Genomic DNA, 25,644 nt, shown 5'->3' on the forward strand with positions numbered 1-25,644 from the left:
TATGAAATAAATAACAGGGAAGATTAAATGTGATGTGCAAGTAAAGAAAGAATTCAATTCTTCAGTACCTAAAGAACTGAAAGGAAAAAAAGTATGACAACAAAGAAAAATAGTGCAGAAGAAAAGTGATGCAAATTCCATGATGGCAAGGATTTCCCCTCTGATTTGTTCACTATTGTATCTCCAGTGTCCAGAACAATACCTGGGACCTGGTAGGTAGTGAATAAAAATCATTAAATGAATGAATGGCTAGGATAAGTAAGAGAATTGATAGTAACGCAACACTAGTGGAACAAGAGGCATTATAAAAATAAAATATAAAAATATTTTTGGGGCGCCTGGGTGGCTCAGTGGGTTAAGCCGCTGCCTTCTCAGGGTCCTGGGGTCAAGCCCCCACATCGTCCTGGGGTCAAGCTCCGCATCGGGTTCCCTGATCAGCAGGGAGCCTGCTTCCCTCTTTCTCTCTCTCTCTCTCTCTCTGTCTACTTGTGATCTCTCTCTGTCAAATAAATAAAATCTTTAAAAAAATATTTTTAGGGGCGCCTGGGTGGCTCAGTGGGTTAAAGCCTCTGCCTTCGGCTCAGGTCATGATCCCAGGGTCATGGGATCGAGCCCCTCATCGGGCTCTCTGCTCGGCAGGGAGCCTGCTTCGTCCTCTCTCTCTGCCTCCCTCTCTGCCTACTTGTGATCTCTGTCTGTCAAATAAATAAATAAAATCTTTAAAAAAAAAAAAAATATTTTTATAAAACAAAAATAGAAACAGAATGGTGATGGAGTAAAGGGGAAAGAAACAGGAAGCAAATGTGGGAATTGATCAAGTTGATAAATGAGAAATGACTGAAGTTTTAAAAAGAGTACACAGAACTATAAGAAGAAGAGGAGAAAGATAGGAGAAGACAGTATAAAATATTAAAATTACAAAAGATAAAAATGGTAGGAATTGGCCAAAATGAGACAGCTTTAGATGATGTGACAAAAGATAAACTATAAGACATGAGAAACTAACAGCTAACATGTAGGTGCCAGGTACAGGTCTACTGCCAGCTAGTAGTAGAGCTGGGATCTGAGCATGGGCAGTCTGACACCAGAGCCTTTGTTCTTAACCCCTATACCACTAAGCAGATTCATACATTTGCTTTTATATTTTAGAGGGAAATTATAAAGATAGGCTTTCTAGGAAGCCATAAGCAGTTTAGAATATATTTTAGTTTCTGTTTTGTTTTACTCATTTATCATATGCCTCATTTCTAAGTAAAAAAATGACAGCTCCATCAAGGGGGTATCTTTACCTGTTTTTAGTCACTGGTATATTCTAATTATTCATGTGGTTCACATTTAATAGGTACTCTAATGTAGTTTTTGAATTTCTATTCTTAAAGTCTTTTCAAAGCTTTCCACATCTTCACAACTGATTATTTATTTATTTATAGAGAAGTGGGGAGAGAGAGAGAGAAAGAGATATGCAGAGGGAGAGTCTCAAGCAGGGGCTTGATGCATCTCACCACCCTTAGATCATGACCTGAGCTGGAATCAAGAGTCAGACGCTTAAATGACTGAGACACCCAGGTGCCCTTCCACAACTGATATTTTAAAAGATGTGTTGGTACATAAATTAGATGTTCTACTCACCCAATTTTGAAACTTTAAGAATTCTTCAATGTTCCTTGGAGGTTTTTGCATTTTCTAATGAAGTAAAATCAATATTGCTAATTAACATAAAATCAGACTATTTATGTTTACATATAATTTACTTAAGTAAGTGATACTAGACTTCAGTTATAATTTTCAGAGCCATAAGACATTATAAAATATTCACCTTGTAAAGACCTTGCACTTTAGAGATATTAATGTTTAAATCCCAGGCCTCCAAACCAAATTCTGTAAAAGGCTTCCCTCATATATTGCTCCTAGAAATAAATTCCACAAGAATTCTGTTGAATCTCCTCATTTCAAATTCCTACAACAGTTCTGGGACATTTTGGGTTATCCTGGATGGTGTCTACAATAAATCCAGAGCCAAAAATATAGTAACTTGCCTCTCTTGCCAACGACGTCTTTAAAAGGCCACACTAGTGACATGGTGAAAATAATTTAAATATTTGGATGTTTCTGTGTAAAAATAATATTCCCATTTTTATTAGTTTCCTCATAAGTTGAAAACATATTCTTTCACTGGACAAATTAATTTTATCCAAGACTACATCTTGTTCTTCCTTGTTTAGAGACTATGTAACATTCTTTCTTCTGCTTGGAAGGCTCCCTGTTCCAAACCCTCTCCCTCCAATCCCTTCTTGGCCTATTTAACTCCTATTTTAAATGTCAAATTAAAAGTCACTTTTTCTAGGAAACCCTCCTTGTTTCCAAAAGACTGTATCTATGATAACACATAGCAGATTCATTCCTATATGAGGATAGAAACTATAGTATAATCACTGCTGAACTGTCAAAATTTCATACAGTGACTGGCTCAGAGTTAGTGCATAACTACTTGCAATGTGTATAAATTAATAAATGAGTAGATAGATGTCAGAGAAATGTGTTATTTAAAAGGATAATAAGACCATTTCTAGAGAGTGAAAAACCAGCAAGAAGGCAGCAAAAATAAGAGAAATTCAGAATATCTCAATATCATATCCTAATGATATGATGATGACATGTCTGAAAAGACTAAAACACTAAACACATATTTCACATCAATATATAAATGATCAAGATTACAAAATCACCATATTTTTTAAAAAGAGCTATACATTTGAGGCTGAAGAGAATATTTCATCCTGTAAAATTGTTTAAAATAGATGATGAATATAAGCAGATAGATAACAAAATAAAAGGTATATGTGACAATAATTATAAAAATAAGTGGTCAGAAGCAAAGCTGCATAGAGTTGTCAAAAAAATGTAATGGAAAACAGGGAACTCTAGATTGAGAAGGGTAAGAAATAAGAGACAGTGCACAGGGGCGCCTGGTGGCTCAGTGGGTTAAAGCCTCTGCTTTCGGCTTGATCATGATCCCAGAGTCCTGAGATCGAGCCCTGCATCGAGCTCTCTGCTCAGCAGGGAGCCTGCTTCCCACCCCCTAAGCCCCGCCTGCCTCTCTGCCTACTTCTGATCTCTCTGTGTCAAATAAATAAACTCTTAAAAAAAAAAAAAAGATGGTGTCCAGAGAATGCTTAGAAACAAACAAAAATGTTCAGGATACAGAGAGAGTGAGTGTAGTAGTTTTGCTAGAAGGAAACTATCAGTATATTTTGAAATACATGGACTATAAAGAGGTTAATTAAAATAATCTAAATTTTGCCTTTTTTTCTTGTGTGGGTTATAAAACCATTTCTAGTACACAGCACTAAAAATAATACCCACATGAGATGAGAGAAGTTGGAAGTTGGGTTAGTCAAAAGTGAATTCAATCCAATTAAAGCTGAGCCAACCCTAAAGTTCAACTCAAGTCTAGGAGGAATAAAAAGATCAACATCTCACTTTGAATGCCAAGGAGAGTAATAGGCTTGTGCTTTCTGAAGACTAAGTAACACTAAATTGTACTTTGTCCTCTACAAGTTTTTCCCATAATGTCTATCACACAATAAAACAATTACAAGAATACAAACAAGAAGTAAAATGGGACCTATAATCAAGAGAAAGCACAGTCGACACAAACCAATTCACTGAGAACACAGTTATAACTAGCAGGCAAGGACTTTATAGCATCTGTTGCCAATATGTTAAAGATTTTACAATATAGGTTAGATTATGGTTCATGCAGAGATCAGGTATTCAAGGGAAACAGAAATTCTAAACAAGAAATGGAAATTCTAGAACCATGCACATATTAATCATAAGCAACTATTGTGTCAACATTAATATTAGATAAGACAGACTTCAAGACAAGTATTACCAGGCATAAATAAGGTTATTTCATAGTGATAAGAGGTCAGTTCATTAAGAAGACATACCAATGTTAAATGTGTTTGGATCTAATAAAAGAGCCTCAAGCCAAACTATGGAAAGAGCCTAGATGTCCATCAACAGATGAATGGATCAAGAAGATGTGGTATATATACACAATGGAATACTATGCAGCCATCAAAAGAAATGAAATCTTGCCATTTGCGACAACATGGATGGAACTAGAGCGTATCATGCTTAGCGAAATAAGTCAAGCAGAGAAAGACAACTATCATATGATCTCCCTGATATGAGGAAGTGGTGATGCAACATGGGGGCTTAAGTGGGTAGGAGAAGAATCAATGAAACAAGATGGGATTGGGAGGAAGACAAACCATAAGTGACTCTTAATCTCACAAAACAAACTGAGGGTTTCTGGGGGGAGGGGGTTTGTGAGAAGGGGGGGGTTATGGACATTGGGGAGCGTATGTGCTTTGGTGAGTGCTGTGAAGTGTGTAAACCTGGTGATTCACAGACCTGTACCCCTGGGGATAAAAATATATGTTTATAAAAAATAAAAAATTAATTAAAAAAAAAAACCCAAATCCAAAAAAACAAACAACCTGCATCCTTAAATCTAATGTTTCATCTGACTAGTAACATCCTCAATGGATTCCCTGTGAGAAATAAAAGTTTATTATATTAAACCACTGAAATGTTGGGTTGTCTTTGACAGTAGTAAATTCATAATGGTGGTTTTTAAAAAAATGGCCACAAATTCTTTGACAATCTTTGGAGAAGTGGCATCTATCTATGCTCCATCACCTATAATCTGGACACCCCTTAAAATATATTTATAACCAAAAGAATGTGTGAGAAGCGATACTGTGTTCCTTATTCCTTGCAACACTTGGCGTTGGAGCCCTGGGCCTAAACTAGGAGTCTGATTACCCTGCAGCTATCCTGTGAGGAAGTTCAGGCCACAGGGAGAGGCTACGCATGTGATCTCTGATAGCATTCATAGACTGCCACGCTGAGTTACCAAAGAAAACTGTGGCCTCCTCAACACATAATTCATGAACACAATAAAAAGGTTGTTTTAAGCCATATTTTGGAGTAATTTCTTACATAACAGTAGTGAGCCAATACATCACTTCAAATAATAAATAGCATCATTTGTTTTTGTAATCTGTGCACCTTAACTAAAGAAAAAGGTGCAAATTATTTATTCTTGGCTTGGAGACTTTGCTAGTGCTACTTCTCTTACCCAGAAAGCTCATCTTTCTTCATAAAGCAGTGGCTTTCAAACTTTTTAAGGAGAAACACACAACAACAGATACATTTTATAAACATGGCCTAGTGCACAAGCATGTACCCATGTATACACACAAAGATATTCTTTGACTTATGATGGGGTTGTGTTTCCAAATAGCCATCCTAAGTTGAAAATGCATATAATACACTTAACACACTGAATTAGCTTAAATGTGCATAAATGTGCTCAGAATACATGTTGACATACTGCTGGGCAAAATCATCTAACACAAAGCCTATTTCATAATCAAATGTTAAATATGCCACGTAATTGAACACTCTACTGAAAGTGACAAACAGAATGGTTGTATGGGTAAAGAATAGTTTCTAAAGTATAGAACTTGTCCGTTGTTTAGTGATGGCCTCGCTGACGTGGCTGTGCATTATCACAAGAGAGTTTCATCCTATGTATCATTAGTTCAGGAAAACACCAAGTCAAAATTCAAAGTATGGTTTCTACTGAATGCTTATTGATTTGACACTATTATAAAGTTGAATAATCCTAAGTCAGTGAAATGTTAAGTCACGGACCATCTGTAATTTAAAACTCCATGAAGTGGGGCTCTTGGGTGGCTGTCAGTTAAGGATCTGCCTTCAGCTCAGGTCATGATTCTGGAGCCCTGGGATGGAGCCCCGCATCAGGCTCCCCGTCCAGGAGTGTGCTTCTCCCTCTCCCTCTACTGCTCCCCCTGTTTGAACTCTCTGTCTCTCCCAATCCAATAAATACGTAAAATCTAAACAAAAACAAAACAAAACAAAAAAACCTCCATAAAGTAATACTTAACTTTACCAAGTGCCATGCACTGACATTTTCACACTATACTAATTCGTTTTTTAAAATCTCTAGTTTTGGGGTACCTGGCTGGCTCAGACTGTGGAGCTTGTGAAGCTCCATCTCAGGGTTGTGAGTTCAAGTCCCACACTGGCCTTAGAGCACATTTAAAAGAAAATAACAACAACAACAACAACAAAATTAAACGTGTCGTTTCCACTCAGTCTATTTGCTTGCTTACAAACGGGACCTCCACCAATCCCCTTGAAAAGCACTGCTCCGGGCCATGTCATTCTCCGAAACCTTACTCAAGTCCAACCAATAAGCCTTCATTGACCACCCCATTTCTGAGCTTTTGTGAAATTCCTACAATTTATTAGTCACGTGTTTTCTATACTAGCCCTTTCAACTTGATGTCCTAAGCTCCTCTAGGGCAAGCATCTGTCCTTGATCCTTCAGATGCTAAATTCAAAGTACTCAATAAATACAATGCCCAGGGTCTGTGTTTCTGAATCTCAGTCTTAACATTGCACTCCTTAGTCTGGGATTTTCTCTGGGGTGGGGCAAGGGAAAGTGGTTTTATCATCTATCCACCTTTTATGCTTAATTCCAAAATGGAAAAGTGCATAAAGCAGTTCCAACTCTACCCGCGTGTAGCTTTCAAGCAAACCAAACCACCAGGAGACACAGTTTCCCTGATAGCTTTCGTGACTACTAGTACTCCTCTTGACGTAGTCCTAAAAAAGTAACAGGACTAAGTTCTCACGACGAAGACAGTTGTGGAATGGGTAAAATGGAAAAGTGTTCTGAAGGATCAGGATTTTTCACAACTCACTGCAACTACACCTCGAGAATGTACTTCCAGAACCGCGTTCCGTTCAAGGGGCCTCGGCCAGGGTCAGCAGGGAACGCAGCGCAAGGCGGCGGGGCTGTGAAGACTAGCTGCACAACCCCCACCTCGCTTCCCGCCCGGGTTCTCCCAGGACCAGCGCGACTCCGCCGGCGGCCCAGAGGCTGAGGCGGGACTTCCCCTTCTAACCACGCCCCGCGTCCCTCCCCGCCCGTTACTAACGTCGCGGACCGTGCGCGGCGCCGAGCTCTGGCAACGGCCCTAGCAACGGCCGGGCTCCTCCTTCCTGTGTCTCCCGGAAAGCGCTCCGCCGCGCCCTAGCGCGACGTCGGCCGGGCGCGCTCCTCGGGTTCCGACGGGCGGGAAGGCGTGTGGAGCCGTGCGAGGACCCGAGGGAAGCGCAGGTCTGAGTCCCACTCCGATCGCTGGTGCGGGTGTCCGCGCCGGTGTGCGGACCAGTGGCCTGGCCGGAGCCGTGTGGCTGCGGGGAGAGGACGCTGCTTGGCTGGGCGCTGGTGGAGGCCGTGCAGGGTGTCTCCTGTGAGCGGGACCCTGGTCCCTGTGCTGGAGCGCTTGCATTTTTTTTTTTTTTTACCATCCTGCGGGCCCTTCGGGGAAAAGGCTTCCAAATTGTTCCTCAAAAATTTTCTTTGCCCTAACAATTATTTTCAGTGGTTTCCGCCGTGAGGAAAGTCTGTTCTGGCAGGTAGTCCCCTAGGATCTATATTTTTTAGTGTTTGGAGTGGTTTGCGGGGAATTGGTAATCACAGAAGCAGTAGCTTAGTACAGTGTGCCATGCAGTGTATTTAAAATATTGAGATAGTGGTTACATAATAAGCCAGGGAGGCTGTTTCTTAGGTCTAATTTGTTTCTTGGGAATGTAGAAGAAGTAAAGAAGTATATTAATAGATTAAGATACCAGTTCACGGAGCTGGATGATAAAAATCTCTGCTTGAGTGAAAACATTTAAGGATTATTTCTTTTAAGCATTTAAGCATTATTTCTGTCTGAACCCCAGTGTACCATGAAAAACTGAGGCAAGACAGCCTGCCTGCCTGCCAAATGATGGGGGACGTGGGAGGGGCCACTGGTCCTGTATGAAAAAGGTGGCACCTTGGATTTTTAAAAATGAATGTTGGACCTGTGTGTGTTATTTGACCGGGTTCTTAAAAATACTTAAGGAAAAAAAAAATTGAAGTGGGTTTTATCTAGTATACTGAATTGGTCTACAATTCATGGTAGGGAAATTTTATATATAGTATTCCATTGGGAGGTAACCTGTACCTTGGAGCTTTTAAGATCATTGTTTTGGGGGGTGGGGAGGGGGAGGAATCTGCCATGTTGCCACTTGTGCCAGGCTGCAGATGGCCCATGAAGGTGGTTTGTTAGGTCATTCAGGAGGGAGATGCATAGGTATGTTTTCGTTTTCAGAACGGTTTTGATTTAATAAGTAATTGTTGAATTCCTCCTGCTGCATGAGACTCAGGGAGAGATAGGTAAAGAATTGGTAAAGAATGCTTCTTTTGCAGAGTTGATTGCTAGGAGGGATAGCTTTGCTAAAAGACAACTCTAGATTTTAGAAAAATCTAAAGCAGATTTCTCCATGCTAAATATGTGGAACCAGTAATAAAGGGGTAAACCTAAAAAGATGTAAGGTCTATTGCCATAGATCATCTAGAGTCCTGACTTTGAGCCTAAAGTTAGAGAATTATATGCTAGGTGGAATTGATGGAACTTGGTGAGTAATTGGTTTTTTGGGAAAAGAGGGTAGAAGGGGAGTAAAAATCTGTTTTCAACCTAAGATGCAGATTGATGAATGTACCATCAAGGTAAAAATATTTATTAGTTCTTCAGGAATATATTCTTTTTATGTTTTCTAAGTAACTCCCACAACTCCACTTGTATTCCCTGCATGAATTTGATATTAATAAGTATGTTTTAAAGGTTGTGAACCATCATTTGCAGCAAACTGTCTGTACACATTTGAGGCAGGCTATTGGCTAGGTGAGGACAAATGCTGGTGTCATATGGTTTCAGAGACCTTTGGAGGGAGGTGTCCATGACTTCTGGACTCTTCTGTGTGGCCACCAGAGCCATAAGAGAGAGTTTATAGGTGAGGCCGGGAAAGGAGCCATAAACATTTCCCTTTCACTGCCTCATATGCTTATTTTGTTTGATTTTTGTAGAGGAAGAACATTTATATAAGGCTTTAATTTACTAGTATCCATCTGGCTTTATGGATGGAAGGCCAAGTGAAATATAGGGGAATGTTTGTGAGGCAGAATGCACTTGGAAGGCCCTAGAAAAACTCACCAGTAGTTTTCCATTGGATGTCAGGAAGCACATTGACTTTCATGACATCCCCAGGAACTGTGTACTTCAGCCCCATTATTCAGGAGGCCTTTAGTGGCGTACGTAAACCCCCTAATTAGCCACTAGAACACCCAGGAAAATAGAGTCAGGTTGAATTAGTCCAGTCTAGTTTCTTTTTTAGGATGGGTCCCATGATGGGATAATTCAAGACTATTATAATCTTAAAATGTTTCTCTGTAAGAATTTCAGAAAACACCAGAGCAAACCCAAACCAAGACTTAGGTGCAGTAATGAGACCTATTGGCCTGTGACAGCTGACCTTTAGTTGCCTAACAGGGGATTTGTAGCTCTGATTTCTGGGGACTAATAGGATCTCTTCCCAGACTTTTAAAACTGCTCCTGTCTTTAGAATGACTGTTTGAACTTGGGATTTCTTTACCTGGTTCTGTAGATGGACTCTTAAAGATCTGCAGACCACCTGAAATTGTGTATGAAATACTGTGTCTTGTGTATACATGCATAGATAAGGTCCGAGACTCAACATGATCTTAAAAAGATCTGAGATTCAAGGAAAGGTGACAGCTTGGTAAATTTACTTTGAGTAAATTTGGCCAGTATATTTTATTTTTCCTTCAGGGATAAGCATCTTTTTCCTTTGCATCTTTTTATTTGGGTCTCAAGCTTACTGGGATTTACAACCTAAAAAAAACTCTTGATGAGTAATTAAATTAGTATCACTAACTTCTTGTTGCTAAATTATGTTGTATATTATGTTCTACTGGACTTTTTGTTCACTTTCTATTTGGAATACCACAGAAAAGTTTCCTGTTGCAGTCACAGCATTTCTCCTGTCAGTGTTTGTACTCAAAGTGCCAGGGGCCTCATAGTTAAACACCGCAATGCCATAAGCTTTATAATGAGAGACTCATTTTACAGCTTTGGAATGCATATCAAATCAAAAGGGCCTTAGTCTCTTTTCTCCCTCAAGAGATACTGTGCTTACAGAATATTTGAGTAACAGACATCATTCTTCTTGGAAGGAAATATTTAAGTGAAGAAGTTATTTCACTATTTTATCTCTAGAACTGAAGACTCTGAATGAATTATATATATTATTTAAGATTTTATTTATTAGAGAGAGAGCATAAGCAGGGGGAATGGCAGGCAGAGGGAGAGGGAGAAGCAGGCTCCCTGCAGAGCAGGGGAAGCCCCATATGGGACTCAATCCCAGGACCCCAGCATCATGACCTGAGCCGAAGGCAGTGGCTTAACCAACTGAACCACCCAGGTGCCCCCGAATGAATTATATTTTTTAAAAGTGGTATGAAGTCTTTGAGTGAGGGGACATTAACATTACTCTGTAAAATTTTTAGTTTACAAGATCACACTTTATTTTTCTGGGCATATATTTCAGCTTTGGGGGTATTTTACAAATCATAATTGGTAGTAGATGCCTGTCCTATTTTAATGGATGTTTAGTTATATTTTTGTGTGTGTGATATAAGTTGGAGAAGAATAAGTCTTTTGAAACATAACAACTAAGTTTTACTGATATCACTGGAACCTTGTATTTTCATTAGGATCCAGGTTGAGATTTTATATAACATTGGTTTAAAGTCAGAGTGTAGGGGCGCCTGGGTGGCTCAGTGGGTTAAAGCCTCTGCCTTCGGCTCAGGTCATGATCCCAGGGTCCTGGGATCGAGCCCCATATCGGGCTCTCTGCTTAGCAGGGAGCCTGCTTTCTCCCCTCTCTCTCTGCCTGCCTCTCTGCCTACTTGTGATCTCTGTCTGTCAAATAAATAAATAAAATCTAAAAAAAATAAAATAAAAAAAAATAAAGTCAGAGTGTACAGGGTTGAATACATTCCTGGCTGATAATAGCATTTAAACGCTGTATTCCTAATATAAAACAAAATAAGAGTCACTGAAAAATGTATTATTGGTACCTAAGTTTTATATTTGAAATAGTTTTTCTAAGAGAGCACCTTTTTATTTTTATGGAGGAAATGACTCCAGGGTAATTTATTGTTTGAGTTTATTCCTTTTTAATTTTGTATTTTAAATCATGCTAATTAAGTGGTTTAAAAAGCTTATTAGTACTTGTTAATAAATACTAAAAATGGCATGCAGTTGTAAATTAAATTGGGTAATTTTATTTGTGGAGACAAGGAACAAAATATTTCCTGTCTTTATTTCACCCCTACCCCACTTTTTTTTTTTCTTTTGCAGTGCACCTATGATTTATGTTTTAGAAATAGATGTTAAACTTTGGTTTGAATGAAAAATGTCTCTCAATCCATCTATATTTCTCAAAGAAAAGGAAGAAAATAATTCAAAATTTGTAGAAATACAGCACTCACAAACTACTTCCATAGCTGCAGAAGATCCTTTTCAAAACTTATGCTTAGCATCTCAAGAAGTTCTTCAAAAAGCTCAACAAAGTGGAAGATCAAAATGTCTCCAATGTGGTGGTTCAAGAATGTTCTATTGCTATACATGTTATGTCCCAGTTGAAAATGTACCTATTGAACAGATGCCACTTGTGAAGGTTGGTAAGAAATTTAATTATCTGAAAGTAGGAGAAGAGGTTTTAAAAAGATATCTCATACATACCTACTCTAATACAGTTGATAAGCATGATAAGTAACATCATTATGGAGATGAATAATATTAATAGAAAATTTAATCTTACAGACTGGTAAACCTATTTGCTTTTCTTGTCTTTGGAAAAAGACACACACTGCTAAAACACTGAGATGAATGATATTGTTTTTAATGAAATCAGTTACTTTTTCACTAATGATTATAATTCATCTAAAACATAGGGGGAGATGTGGCATAAACATGAATGCTACAAGAGACAAGTGTATAATTGCCTGAAGGAACTTCAAAAACTACCTCAGGGCCTTAGACTTCTTTTTAAGAAAACATATCCTAAAGGAAATAGCATTGAATTTTTGCTTGGGCTTAGCCCCATTCTACATGGAGATGGAGCTCATGTCAGTGACTAAAACTAAACTAAAATTAAAAATACTAAGACTGGAGCACCCGGGTAACTCAGTTGGTTGGGTGTCCGACTTTGGTTTCAATTCATTTCTTAATCACAGGGTTGTGAGTTCAAGTCCCACATTGGGCTCCACACTAGGCATGGAGACTACTTGGAAAAAAAAAAAAAAAGAACTAAGGCCACTCTTTGGGCTATATTATAATTGTAGTGATTTAAGCCAGACTTTAAAAAATTGATTTGAATTGATTGCTTACTTTATACGTTTTGTTGTTTACCAAGACTACTCTTGTTTATGTAAAAGGTCTGTGGACCATGATGTCTATGTAATCAAAGAATTTATTACATATATGTCAACTTGTCTAACATTGACATGAACTTTAGGAGTAAATCAAATAATGTATAAAATTTGCTGTCAGGACTTTAGAGAGACTAAACTCTACACATGGACTTAGTGGGAACTTACTAGTAAGAAAATAAGTTAAAACTATATTTAAAAGTATTTAATGTGGTGATTTTAAGATTCATTTAAATTTGAAGTAAAATAGCTTAACACTTATATTTTGTTACTTGAAATTCAATTTAGCTTATATGTTATCTTGCTAAGTCCAGGGTCTCCTCAAGGGTCTAAAATCATACTTACAGGCTGTTGGAAAGTTACTGGGCAAGATGAAATAAGCATGGAACCTAATCAGCTTTATAGTTAACCTTAGAAAAACTTAGAGTTTGAGGAAAATAATCTTCTTTAAGTTCCCTATTATCTTGTAAGAGTGTTAAATTTCAAAAGTGTAGTTTTTGAAGTATGAACAGAATTATTCTATGTTCTTTTCATATCATAGCCACATAGAGAGTATCCCTTTAAAAGTTTTATTTTAAAATGTATTGTGTTCAAAAGGATTGAAGATCAGAATAATAAGAGTCGGTAACATATTGACTTTTCATAGACATTTATTTTCATAGAAATTTAATAATAGAGGATTATTTTCCAAATTAGTGATCTAATATCCATTATTTAGTAGAAATGACTTAAAACACTATGCCAAATGTATGATCAACTCTAGATGGCCTACCAGAGTATGCAGAGTTTTTAAAAGTGTTATATTTTAAAGGCCATATATAAAACTCAGTATGTTAATATAAGTAGTAATAAAAGCGCTATACAATTTTTTCTAATTTTTACTTTATTTTTACAAATCATTCAGCATTTGCTTTTAGATAGCCTGCTTGGGAAGGGAAGACGACTACATAATGAGTAAGTGCCTCCCAAGCTTTAAATTTTAATCTACAGAATAAATTCATAAATGCTGATTTTTTTCATGTAGAATATGATTTTTTTAAAATGTCATGAGAAATGCATGAGTAAAGATTAAAGATACTCTTGGTATTTTTTAAAGGAAGAGCAAAAATAATCATGAGGTCAAAGAAAGCTTCATCTTTTTAGAGTCCTAGAATTTAAAAGACTCTCTTTGGGAAAGTTGATGATCACAAAGGAAAAGACTTAGGACGTCTTGCTAATGGCATTTTGATAAATTTGGGCAGAAAATTTTGATAAATCTCTTATAAGAAATACAAGTGTTAGAGAACAGATTGGTGTTCTTTGTGGTTGAAAACAGAACATTTCTACTTGAACTGTGTGTCTGGTCAATACTTCTGGTGTTACTCCGTACCCTGTCATTATTTAGGAAATATCTTCCTTTAAAATGTGTGAACTAGAGCACAAACATTTGTTTCCATGATTTTATCTGTGTCTGTGCTTTTGTTTCATAATGTTAGAAATTTCAGGCTTGCTCAAGGAGAACTAAAGTAACTAGACTGGGTCCCAGTAATAACTTCTTGAGCACAAATTTTGCACAATTGTCTACCTATAGGATTTAGTCCATAATAGGCAAGGTATGTGATGTTTAAATACATGAATAACAGTCAGCCCTATATCCTTGACATAAATGATACCCTTCAGACATAGCCAGCTGATGAGAAATGTTGATGGTCACCTTTGGAATTTCCAGTTCTACTCATCAGCCATGTAAGAAAGTTGGTTTTATTAGTAATAGAATACTTTATCATGATGTGCTTTCTTTTTCTTCTTTCCTATCTTCCCTGGGCTAAGATAATGCTGACCTGGGACTGAGAGACCCTGGGGAAAGGGAATGTAGTGTCAACTGAGACTGAGCATCATGAGGAAATTCTGATGTAGAGTTCAGCCAGAAGTAGAGTGATGTAAAATCATTTGTGAACTGCCTACTTAAATGGTAAATTTTCTGTGACGAGAAATTGGTTTGACGATTTAAAGCAGTTGGCCCTCATTGGTTACTAGGCCTAAGTGGGGAGGGAAGGAGATACAGGGTTTGAAACCCTAAAGTGAAAACTATTTGGGATACATATTCATGGCCCTTCTGGGATAGATACCATCCTTTTTCCACACAATAATCCAGAAAGATAAAGTATATGCACCTGGGGTCATTCAGTAGCATGCAGCAACTGCCCCTTTAAAAAACAGCTCTGCAGTTAATGATACACACAACAATATGGATGAATCTCAGAATAATTATTCTGAGTGAAAGAAGTCAGATGAAAAGAGTACTTACCATATGATTTCATTTATATAAAATCCAAGAAAATACAAACTAACGTATAGTGATAAGTTACTAATTGTTACCTAAGGACTGTAGGTGGTAGTTGATGGGGAAAGGGGAAGAAGGGAGGCTTTTGGGGGTGACAGTTACGTTCATGATCTTGACTATGGTGATGAATTCAAGGGTATTAAAATTCATTATATTGTACACTTTAAATATATGGAGTTTATTATACCAATTTTATCTATTAAAGCTGTTTTAAAGAGAGAAAAATAGTTTTGTACTCCAGGGTAAATTTAGCTTTTCCCAGGGTAGATACCTAGGATCCTGCCTGTTATGGGTGGGGTGGGAGCTGGAAGAGTATTTGTAACAATATATGTCATTTATAATCTGCACTGAAGAATCTGTCTCAGAGTTTCTCATATACATTTTTGGGGGGATGTGACTCAGCTTTCATTTTCATAACCATGGCTGCCTATAGCACTTGTGCAAACGTTATACAGGAAACTAAATCAAACAAGTGAGGGAAATAACAGAAAAATCTAACTTGAAAAATGTTAGAGAATATTATTTTTGCAAAGGGGCAGGATGTAATTCATAACAAGTAATGAAACTTAAAGGAAAATAGACAAAATGATTTTTTCAGAGAGTTAATTTTTACATGAAGTGTGTACCTTCTAGACCTGTTCTGTTACTTTTCCAATTGATAATTATTTCATTTGTGCCATTAAAGGCCACTGATGAGAATCATGATGTTCACGATAAAGGGTGAACCTTTTTAAGGGTAATACCTGGGACCTCAAAGGATGTATAGGGAGTAAAATTTTGACTTGAATTTTACATGTGACACTTTTGCCCAGCTTATATTTCCTTTTATTGTGTCATAAAATTAATCCTAAAATTTATAGGAATTATAAAAAGTGTTCTTGACACAGATACTGAAATGCAAGGAATTGAACTCAAAGCCTACGTAGCTTAAATGAAAATGGCCTTGAAGCTTTGCTTTAAGAACAATTCTGTGTTGAATACATTGGAAATAATTGTTCTATTATATGATCAACAATATCGAGGAAGAAACTTAGGTTTGCTTTATGACTCTTAGCATTCCTAATTTGGTTTAGAAAAGTATGCCTTTCATATCATATTTATAGGAACTTAGCGTGAACTTGTTATGTAAGCTTTGAAGATCATTTTTAATTAACATGAAAATCTGAATTTTTGTATTTTTTGTGTTCATTTGTCCTTTTTTAAATTTTAGCTTCCACTGAAGATTGACATCATTAAACATCCAAATGAAACAGATGGCAAAAGTACTGCTATACATGCAAAACTATTAGCACCTGAATTTGTAAATATTTACACGTATCCTTGTATTCCAGAATATGAAGAAAAGAACCATGAAGTAGGCAGCTTATTTTTTACACCTCTTCACATTGAATCTAAAAAAGAGTTTTAAATTCCATTGCTTTTCTGAACTTGAACATAATTAAATATTTTTCTTAATGACCTAGGGTTATCTTTATGTAACAGTAAGCAATATACAACTTACTTACTTCATTGGTATCTTCAAAGATCAAATGATCTTAGATTGCTAAGGCTTTTTGAATTTTGTCTTTCTACTTGTAGTTGTTCTGCCTTACTTCTTCAGGTTTTTCCTCCTTGCCCATATTGCTGTGCCTGCTTTTACTTTCTTTCCTCTCCATTTTCCTGCTGATGCTACATAAAGATGATTTGATACAAACTAAGAAACCATATTACAAACTTTGGAATTTCTCCAAAAGGAGAAAAAAGTCTGAATTAGAAGGATTTTCAAGAATACTCCCTGAATTAAGAGCTTTAATACATGACCTTTGTAACGCCTTTTGCTTGCTCAGAGGCCTTCCTTTGATCATTCCTAGATTCAAAATTGGTTTTCATGTATTTGAAATTGTCACATTGGTGAGATATTACTGCTCTTATTGAAAAGTAATAGATCCAAAAAAAAAAAAAAGGCCCTGGGTACTTTAGAAAAAAGTATATAAACTCTTCTGGGTTTCTTGGAGATATTTGCTGGTGTGGTTAATCTGGAAGCATAATTAAAAATTAATGTGTTCACTTGCTGTAGGCAGAACTTAGATTTTCCTTTCCCATCAGTATATTTGTATTTTGGTTGAATTTATATAGTTGTTTGTAAATGATTTCTGAGTTTTGGATCAAGGAGTATCTTTGTGATTCCCTCTCTGGTCAGCAAGGTATCATTTATCTCAATTGAGTAGAATACAGTGTTGGAGTCTATAAAGAGATGTGATATGCTTACAGTCCAAGAAAATTACAAAGCCCTGAACTTTGCTTATTGGGTATGGGGGAAATAGAGGCACGCATTTTAAGTGTTTGAGAAACTTTTATAACTAGAGTTTTCAAATTCAAGATTTTTCCTTTTATTTTTATATTGCTTATGTTTTCATATAAAAAATGATATATGTTCATTAAAGAAAATTTGGGAAATACAGAAGAGTACAGCAGATAAAATATCCATGATTTGACCAACATTTGTTCATTTAACAAATATTAATTGGGCACCTTCTTTGTGGCAGGAGCTGTTCAAACATTGGAGGCTCTAAAGTGTGTAAAGTTTCAGTAAAAACATGCTGAAAAAAAGGTAGCATAATTTACAGTTATTCCTTGAAAGTCAGATTTTTCAGTCTTAATTTTTCACTGTAATATACTTTAACAGATATTCTGGGTATTGTGAGTTGTATTTATGATTTTTTTTAAGATAAATTCCCAAAACTGAAATAACCAAAGGGTGTGAACATTTCAAGACTCTTGATTCAAAGTGCCAAACTGCTTTCATGAAGAGTTATACTATCAAAACCTGACATCAGTAATGGCTATAAAGGCCCAAAACATCATATCCTCACCAGCAGTGATAGTATTATTTGTTTGATTTCTGCTTATTATATTGAAATTGTGAAAATTTTATTTAATTATTGAGTGCTTTTCATTGGTTCTTTTACCTTGTGTTACGTACGTTGTATTTTATACTGTGAAATATTACATTAGTTAGTTTTTTGATTCAGTGTACAATTAACTTGGCTTCTGTCAATTATTTTGAAACAATACTTCTAGCTAGTATATTATGATTTTTAAATCTTAGGGAAGAGCCAAAAACTTTACCATCCTTATTAAAGAAACACACTAACTTTCAATTGGCTCAAGTGGTTATTATAGAACCTAATGCTTGTTTCTCAGGTATGCGGGATGTTCGTTTTTCTTTAAGTTTTAAAAGTGTCAGAATTTATTCATTTTGAAGATCATAACAGCACACTACTAACTTAAGTTTCCTTGCCTTAGGTTGCACTTGTTTTTCCTGGACCTAAGTCTGTCTCAATAAAAGATATTTCTTTTCATCTGCAAAAAAGGATTCAAAATAATGTTAAAGACAAAAATGACGACCCCGACAAGCCATTTATTAAACGCAAGAAAACTGAAGAACAGGATTCGAATGACAGCAAGTGCCAAGACACAACACTGAAAAAAATTATATTTATAGATAGCACTTGGAACCAAACAAACAAAATATTCACTGATGAGAGACTTCAAGGTAAAAAAAAACAAAAATTTTTTTTGTGGATTGTTCCTTCCCCCAGCTTTCATTTCAGATACTTCAAACATGCAGATATATTGGAAGAATTGCATCAAATACCCATACGTTTTGCCACGTTTATTTCTCTATTATATGTGTGTGCATAATTAGATATTGTATACATTTTTGGCTCAACCACTTGAAAATAAGATGCAGGCTTTGCACTACTTCACCCTTAAATACCTAACTTTATATCTTTTAAGAATAATTGCATAATCTCAATACCATTAGCAAAAGTTAATGGGATAATTAATAAAATTTCTAATATCTAATACAGTCCATATTTACATTTTTTTAATTGATCCAAAAATATCTTTTGTAGCTTTTTTCTTCTGATGTAGCATGTAACCTCTCATTCCATGTAGTTTTTATACCTCTTCAGTCTCTTTTAATGGAGAGCAGTCCCCTGTCTTTGTTTTCTGTGACTTGTTTGAAGAGGGCAGGTCAGTTGTGTGAATGCTTCATCATGATTAGCTTCAGTTTAGTGTTTTTATAAGGATACTTAGAGATAAGGATCAATGTAGGGTTGTACCATGACAATTCCAGTTTATACCTATTGTTTTTATTTAACTATTAATGGCATTCCCTTTCCCTCTCAGAAATATGGCTGTTCAGCTGATAAATTATATGATTATCCTATTCATAGGTAAAGTTGGATACTTATTGCATCAGATCAGGAGGCATATAAATTCCATTATTGGTAATAACTTTAACTATTTGATTAAAGTGGTGGTTGCCAGAGCTCTGTATCATAAAAGTTCATTTCTTCTTTGAAACTGGTAGTAGTCTTTGGGGTGATGCTTTGATACTGTGAACTATCTATTTCCCAACTGCTTTTCACTGAGTGGTTTCAGTATTTATTGATGATTTGCCTATATCAGCAAATTGAGGATTGCAACATGATGACATTTTAATGTATTATTTCTTTTATATTTGTTAGGTGGTAAAGAGCTCTTCTCCTCCCTCCCCTCTCCCCCCTTTTTTCTCTCTCCTGCCTCTTTTTGAGGTCACTATGGGTTTATGGATTTCCTTTATCATATGTAATATGTTGTGATTGTATTCTTTTTGATGTCCACATTGTCTCAAATTTTGCTAGTGGGAGCCCTTCAAGTCCTCCATAGCATGGCCTTATTAGTCTTTCTGGTACAACGGGATGTCCCAAGTTAACTTGTACTTTTTTCCTGCCCCAGACATAGAACCAGTGATTATGTAAAAGAGCTATGGTTCTTTTTAGTGGGGAGTGATATTAGAAACCAAGATCTGGCAAATTTATTACAACTTGGATGTCATTGTTTCAGGGGATAGAGCCAAGGGAAATAGATATATATCATGAGTTCACGTGGATAGTTCCAGTTCCAAGATTGAACAGTACAGGGACTTTCTTTCTTTTGCTTTACCTTTGTACTCTTTCTCTTAGAGTGAAAAGTTCAGTTCCTAATAAAATGGTTTAAAAGAGTTGTTTTGTTTGCCCAAGTAGCACAACTAGTAATATGAAGAACAGAAACTCATGTTACCTCTCTTGTTTACTTGTACCTTACGCTGTTCCTCAGGTTTTTTCAGTAGTTTCTCTAAAAATGTTAGGTTTATTTCCAGCTCTTGATGGCCTGGTATGTATACATGTATGATTAGAAGGCAAGAGAGCTACCCAGTTGGTTTTAGGCAGTTGCCAAAATAGAACTTTTCTCAGACTATTTGTTAAAAATGCAGTTCACCTAGAAAAGAAAGTTTGTGACACGTTTTGGAGTTTAACTTGTAGTAAGTAATCCCAAACTAAAGTTAGTAACAATACTAGACCTAGTTTAATTTACATAGTTCATAACTCTGAGGTCAACATAACTGTTAGGAAGGTTGCTTTGTCATTCTGGTCGTGTGTGTGTGTCTATGTGTTTGTATGTGAGAGAGATAGGCAGAAAGATAAAGACAAAGTGTGTATATGTGTGTGTGAGCGAGAGAGAGAGACAGTGGGGAATGAGAAATGTGAGAAGGAGAGGGAGAAAGAAACTACAGAGCATAAGACCTGAAAGAACCTTTCACTGATGTTTAATAGAGAGATGTAACCCTAAGGCCCTGCTTTTTGGAGTACTACCTGCCAATATTACCTTGGATGGTTACAGCACCAGCTTATTCCTCAGTTTGAAGATTTTTCTGAGCCACTCTCTTTATAATTACCATATATGGTAATTGAAAGGATCAAATGAAAGAACATGAGTGAGAACAGTAGAAAAAACTATAAAAGGAATCATTGAGGTACAATTGAAAATCTGTTTTCAGAGTTTCATATTTGAGCTTAAGGCTTAAAATCAGATTTGGAAAAATTTCTATTATTCCTTCCCAGATCACATAGTAAGAATCATATATTTCAATTCTGTGCTACATGAAGATTTTTAAAAGGGATTTCTTAATTCCTTCAAAATCGTGAAATAAATAAATTCGGTCTTTTCTTCATGTATTATTGTTGCCTCTACCCCTTCTGGCTCCTTATTGCACCATCGGGAATATTTGGGGCTCTGCACATATATATAGACTGTATATGTGAAATACCAGTTTCCAGATGAACTGAGTTATTTCCTTAAGAAACAACCCGTGTTTGCTGTAAATCATTGCCTTTGGGTTTTAAAACATTTTATCATTTGATGGCAATAATTTTGAACAGAAAACCACTTACAATTCTCTGCTTTAAAGTTCTGCTAAAAAAAATTTGCTGAGTTCATCATAAAAAGTTATTGATGGCCAGAAATGATAGCAAAAGAATTTTTTAGTGTATATGTTGAACTTTTAAAAATAAATCCCATACCTGTGTATTTCAGTGTGTTTTAAAAGGTTCTGTATACTTGCAAGCAAATCTTTAAAACAGGATGGAATAGTGGAAAAAAATCACTAAATCTTGATTATCATTTTTAACATTTTAGAACATATTAGGTGTATTAGAAACCAGCACCATTTAATAGTTACTCTTAAGGTTTTTGTTTTTTGTTTTTTTTTTTTTAAGAAATTGCATGTGCTGTCAGATCCTATGGTAAGATTTTAATTATACTGATTACTTAGAATATTTTCAAATGTCTTCCTACTTCTTGGATATAATTAACATTAATACAAATAGTTCAGTGGAATTTGGTTTCGGTTTTTACAATTTCCGTGTGTCTTTGAATCAAAGTTATTCAAATTGAAATATTTTTAAAATATCTAGATAAAATACTTTCAAGCTTTTGCGATTTGTCCATTTATTTAGTACTATTTGTTGAATACCTATTCCTGGATGGGTGGTGTCCTAGACTGGGGTATATGAAGGAAAATAAAGCAGTTTCTCTACCTTCCAGGTGATCACAGTGGCTGTTAGTTAGGGTTGTGTCTTACCACATGAAATGGAAGTCCAGATAGAATCTGAAAACAAGCTGGGTTTACTTTTTATAGGTTCATGTCCAGAAACGGGTAGTCCAAAGCTGTTAAAAAGATTTCACAATGCCAGTTAAGGACTCAAACTCATTCTGTTTTCTTCCTTCATCGTTTTCACTCCCATACTTAAAAGATAGCCGCTAGGTCCCAAGACATCCCATATATATTCCAGGCAAGACAAAGGACAGGCCAATATGTACGTGCCCAATGAGTCTGGCTCTTTCGTTAAAAAATAAATATAATAATAATAGCTACATTGGAATTATGTATTTTTGGAATTTCCACTTAGGAGATTTCATTCCTTTCTTTGGCCAGAATAGTTCACATGACCACTCTGGCCATTAATAAAGCTCAGAAACTGTTTTTAGCTGGACACATGCCACACTGAACAGGATTGAGATTTATTAATATTGAGAGGAGGGGGAAATGAGTATTGAGATGACAGCAGGCATTGTCTGCCACGTAATCTGCTGTGGGAGGCAGGCAGGTAAGCAGGTAAGAAAATTCAGTAAGTTTTGAATATGATGGTAGCATTGAGGAGACACAACCCTGCTCTACCCAGATTCCCTGGATGGATTAACTCTTTATGTTGAAATCTTGATGGATAAAGGGCTAAGGGTTGGGCATCTCAGATAAAGGGAATGACATATACACAAAAATACAAAAACATCATCCTGCATTCAGAAGACTGAAAAAGTTGCATAGGGGTAGAATGTGTATGCACATGAGAATGGTAGGAGAAACAACTGAAGAAATGCAAATTATGAATGCCCTTGAATACCATGGCTGGGAATTTGGACTTTTTTCCATAGGTGCTATGGTCGTCTTAGAGAATTTAATGCCAGACATTGACATGATTAGATTTGTGTTGTGAGCCTAATGGAAAGATTAGGGCCAGGACCTGACTTCTAAGCTCCTGTTCTGTCATAAATAGGCGAAGGTGTTTTTTATATTATTTTTAAAACTAAATTATGATAAAAGTGAAAGGATATATATAATATAATGTCATAGCACATAATGAGATAATGAATAATTAAGAATCCAAGCCCCGGAATTGTATCAATAACTTTTTTATCTACCTATGTTCTCCCCTCTGCCACTCTGCTTCTCCCCTGGTAGCAGTTAACTGTTCTCTTGAATTATGTTTTTATTATTTTTATTATTTTCATAATCTTCATATTGTTTAGTTTTCTTTATTTTACCTGCATGTTGTATTCTTGGGGACCTGAAGTCACCATTTTGTTTCTAAGGTTTGTCCATGGTGTTATATGATTAGCTATAGTTTATTCATTTTCAGTGCTCCATATTATCTGACTGTGTTAAAATACTACAGTTTATCCAGTTTCCTGTGGATGAAACACTTGAGTTGTTTCTAGTTTTTGCTCTAACAAATAGTACACCTACAAAAATTCTTATGCATGTATAAGTTTCCTTAAGGAAACATACCTAGACGTGGACATTGTTGGGTCATTGGACATTGTTGGGTTGTTGCATATGAAAATGCTCACTTCTACAAGATAATGCCAGTTGTCTTCCAAAGTGTAGGTATATAAACTTTCACACCCATCATTAATGTATAAGAGTCCCCATTGATCCATGATGCTGCCTACCTTGGTATTGTCAAATGTTTTGATTTTTGCCAATATAGTGGATATAAAGTGCAGTCTTGCTGTGATCATAATTTGCCTTTCCTTAATTTTCATCTTTCACATTTGTTTTAAGTATTGATATTTTTGGACATATTTCTACCATCTAAAATTTTATTTGTCCTGTTTTTTCTTTTTTTCTTGACTTTGATCAATCAAGTTTTTATTTTTTCTTATTTCATTTTTTTAATATACCTATTTTGTTTCTTTTAGAAAACTGGACTGTGCACATGTAACTTAGAATAATTCAAAGTCAGTATTTTTGCCTCTCCTTTTTAACACTTTAAGGATTGACTACACTTAAGTTTGATTCAGCTCCCATCCTGCCCACCAAGTTACTGTTATTGTCTTCATTATTTTTCTGTCCTTTATCTTCAGCTCACAAATTAGATACTATTATTGTTTTTGTTTCATTGGGCAGCATTTATTTGGATTTGCGTAGATGTTTATCGTTTTCTTTGCTCGCCATTCTTTTAACCGACTTTGCTGAAATACATTCCTTCTCCCTTTTACTTCTCACTTTAAAATAAATATGCTTTTTTAAAAAAGTATAGCAAAATAAATATGTGAGTCTAAGTACTGGTCTAAAGCGCTGAAAGTATTTTGTGTTTGTATGTTACCATATGAGTTTTAAGAGACGAGAATCCTGTTCTGTGATATGAGTTGTTTCCTCTTAAGTGCACAGGAATAAGGCATTCTAGCTGACTGTGTCATTGAGGTAAACGGAGGCATTCTAGCTGACTGTGGCAGAGCCAAGGAAACAACTCTAGGTACTCTGTTCATGAAGATAAAACCAAAAAGTGGTAGTCCAGAAATAAACTTTTAACCATATTAAGAGCCATTAACTTGCGTATTCTCTTTCAGTGAGTTTTACAATGATGTTTTAAATGTCAGTTCATCCAGGAAGTGAAAACCTTCTGAAATTTGGTGAATTTAGTCCAGTCACTAGTTAAAATTAAAAAAGACACTGGTGAATAGAAGTTAGAGGTAAACATCTTAATTGTTAACTACTTTTAACTCGTGGTTTTGCAAGTTCTAAGATTTATAGACAAGTAACTATCATGTATAAGATTTTGCTGTCTTTTATATTGCGTCTGTATATACCTTAATGCATTTAAGAAAATATACTATTTAGAATTAGGATTGAAGGAACTCAATCCTTCAAAAAAAATCCTTTTTTAAAAATTCTCAAAATAATTAAAATAAATTATCATTATTGTGCCAGACTCTGTGGTTAAGAAGAAATATTTATACTTTTTTTATTTGTTTTTGGCAGGACTGTTACAAGTTGAGTTGAAAACAAGAAAAACTTGCTTTTGGCGCCATCAGAAAGGAAAGCCAGATACCTTCCTTTCCACAATTGAAGCCATTTATTATTTTCTGGTAGACTACCACACTGATATATTAAAAGAGAAATACCAAGGACAATATGACAATCTCTTATTTTTCTACTCTTTTATGTACCAATTGATAAAGAATGCCAAATGCTCTGGAGACAAGGAAACAAGAAAACTTATCCATTAGTTTTTAAGAAGCTACTATGTCATTTTATTTTGCTAAAAATCAATAAACCTAAATTGTGCTTTCTTTATTCTTGGGAAATAATAATGTGTAATGCCTGTAAGACCATTTGAAAAAATAAGGTTTCATTCATTTATCTCATTTTTTTTAAAGGGAGTTATTTCTAAAGGAATTTCAGAGATAGCATTGATTGAAAAACTCATTTCAGAAGTTATTTGCTTAAGTTTGGCATATCTCAGTTTTATTGCTATAAATATAATATATCTGTGTAATTAGATCTAATTAGATAGTTGTTTAAGGATCTTCATATTTTTCCTTTTCTACCCACTACCACATTTGGAGGTAGGACAGGTCAGAATCTTCTTGCTGAAAATGAAGTCATAAATAATTTGCTGGAGGTTTGTGGCAAACACAGGCAGAACTGGAATTGTGGCTTCAGTCCCTAGGGCTATTTCTTTAAGTCTTTACTGCCTTTGATGGACATCTGTCGCTTTTTACATTTTCCTGACATCTTTTTTTAAGGAGAAATTGCTGGCAGTCATGGGGGCCTGTGATCCTTTAGCAAGCAAAATGCCCAGTGATTGAGGATGAGCACATGAGCATATGATCCAGCATCCTTTTTGATAAATGATACGAATGCTGTAGGAGATTGCATTTATTTTTCAAAAAGCAATATGGTGCAGTAGTTACAACTACAGACTCTAGAGCTAACTACCTGAATGTAAATCTCAGCTTATCCTTTTCAGGA

At 35.8% G+C, this 25,644-nt stretch overlaps 2 protein-coding genes across 5 annotated transcripts in view; one reads left to right on the top strand and one right to left on the bottom strand.

Annotated features, from left to right (window-relative positions):
- FAM227B (family with sequence similarity 227 member B) overlaps window positions 1-1,680 on the bottom strand; it is a 199,432-nt gene extending 197,752 nt beyond the window's left edge. Inside the window, exon 1 of the mRNA XM_059181502.1 lies at window positions 1,630-1,680. Within this exon, the coding sequence (XP_059037485.1) occupies window positions 1,630-1,680 (51 nt within the window). The remainder of the gene's footprint in view (window positions 1-1,629) is intronic.
- A 5,437-nt stretch (window positions 1,681-7,117) lies between these two features.
- On the top strand, window positions 7,118-24,966 carry DTWD1 (DTW domain containing 1). Of its 4 annotated transcripts, none has more exons than XM_059181506.1 (5): window positions 7,118-7,225; window positions 11,364-11,682; window positions 15,970-16,113; window positions 18,045-18,294; window positions 24,652-24,966. In XM_059181506.1, the coding sequence occupies exons 2-5, from the start codon at window positions 11,419-11,421 to the stop codon at window positions 24,897-24,899; spliced, it is 906 nt and encodes a 301-aa protein (XP_059037489.1). In that variant the 5' UTR covers window positions 7,118-7,225; window positions 11,364-11,418; the 3' UTR covers window positions 24,900-24,966. The 4 variants fall into 4 exon arrangements, with proteins under 4 accessions (XP_059037489.1, XP_059037488.1, XP_059037490.1 ...); XM_059181505.1 differs by having other exon boundaries at window positions 7,165-7,527; XM_059181507.1 differs by lacking the exon at window positions 7,118-7,225 and adding an exon at window positions 7,559-8,234.
- The last annotated feature ends 678 nt before the right edge of the window (window positions 24,967-25,644 follow it).

This window comes from Mustela lutreola, chromosome 7 (assembly GCF_030435805.1).
Source record: "Mustela lutreola isolate mMusLut2 chromosome 7, mMusLut2.pri, whole genome shotgun sequence".
Classification (NCBI taxonomy): domain Eukaryota; kingdom Metazoa; phylum Chordata; class Mammalia; order Carnivora; family Mustelidae; genus Mustela; species Mustela lutreola.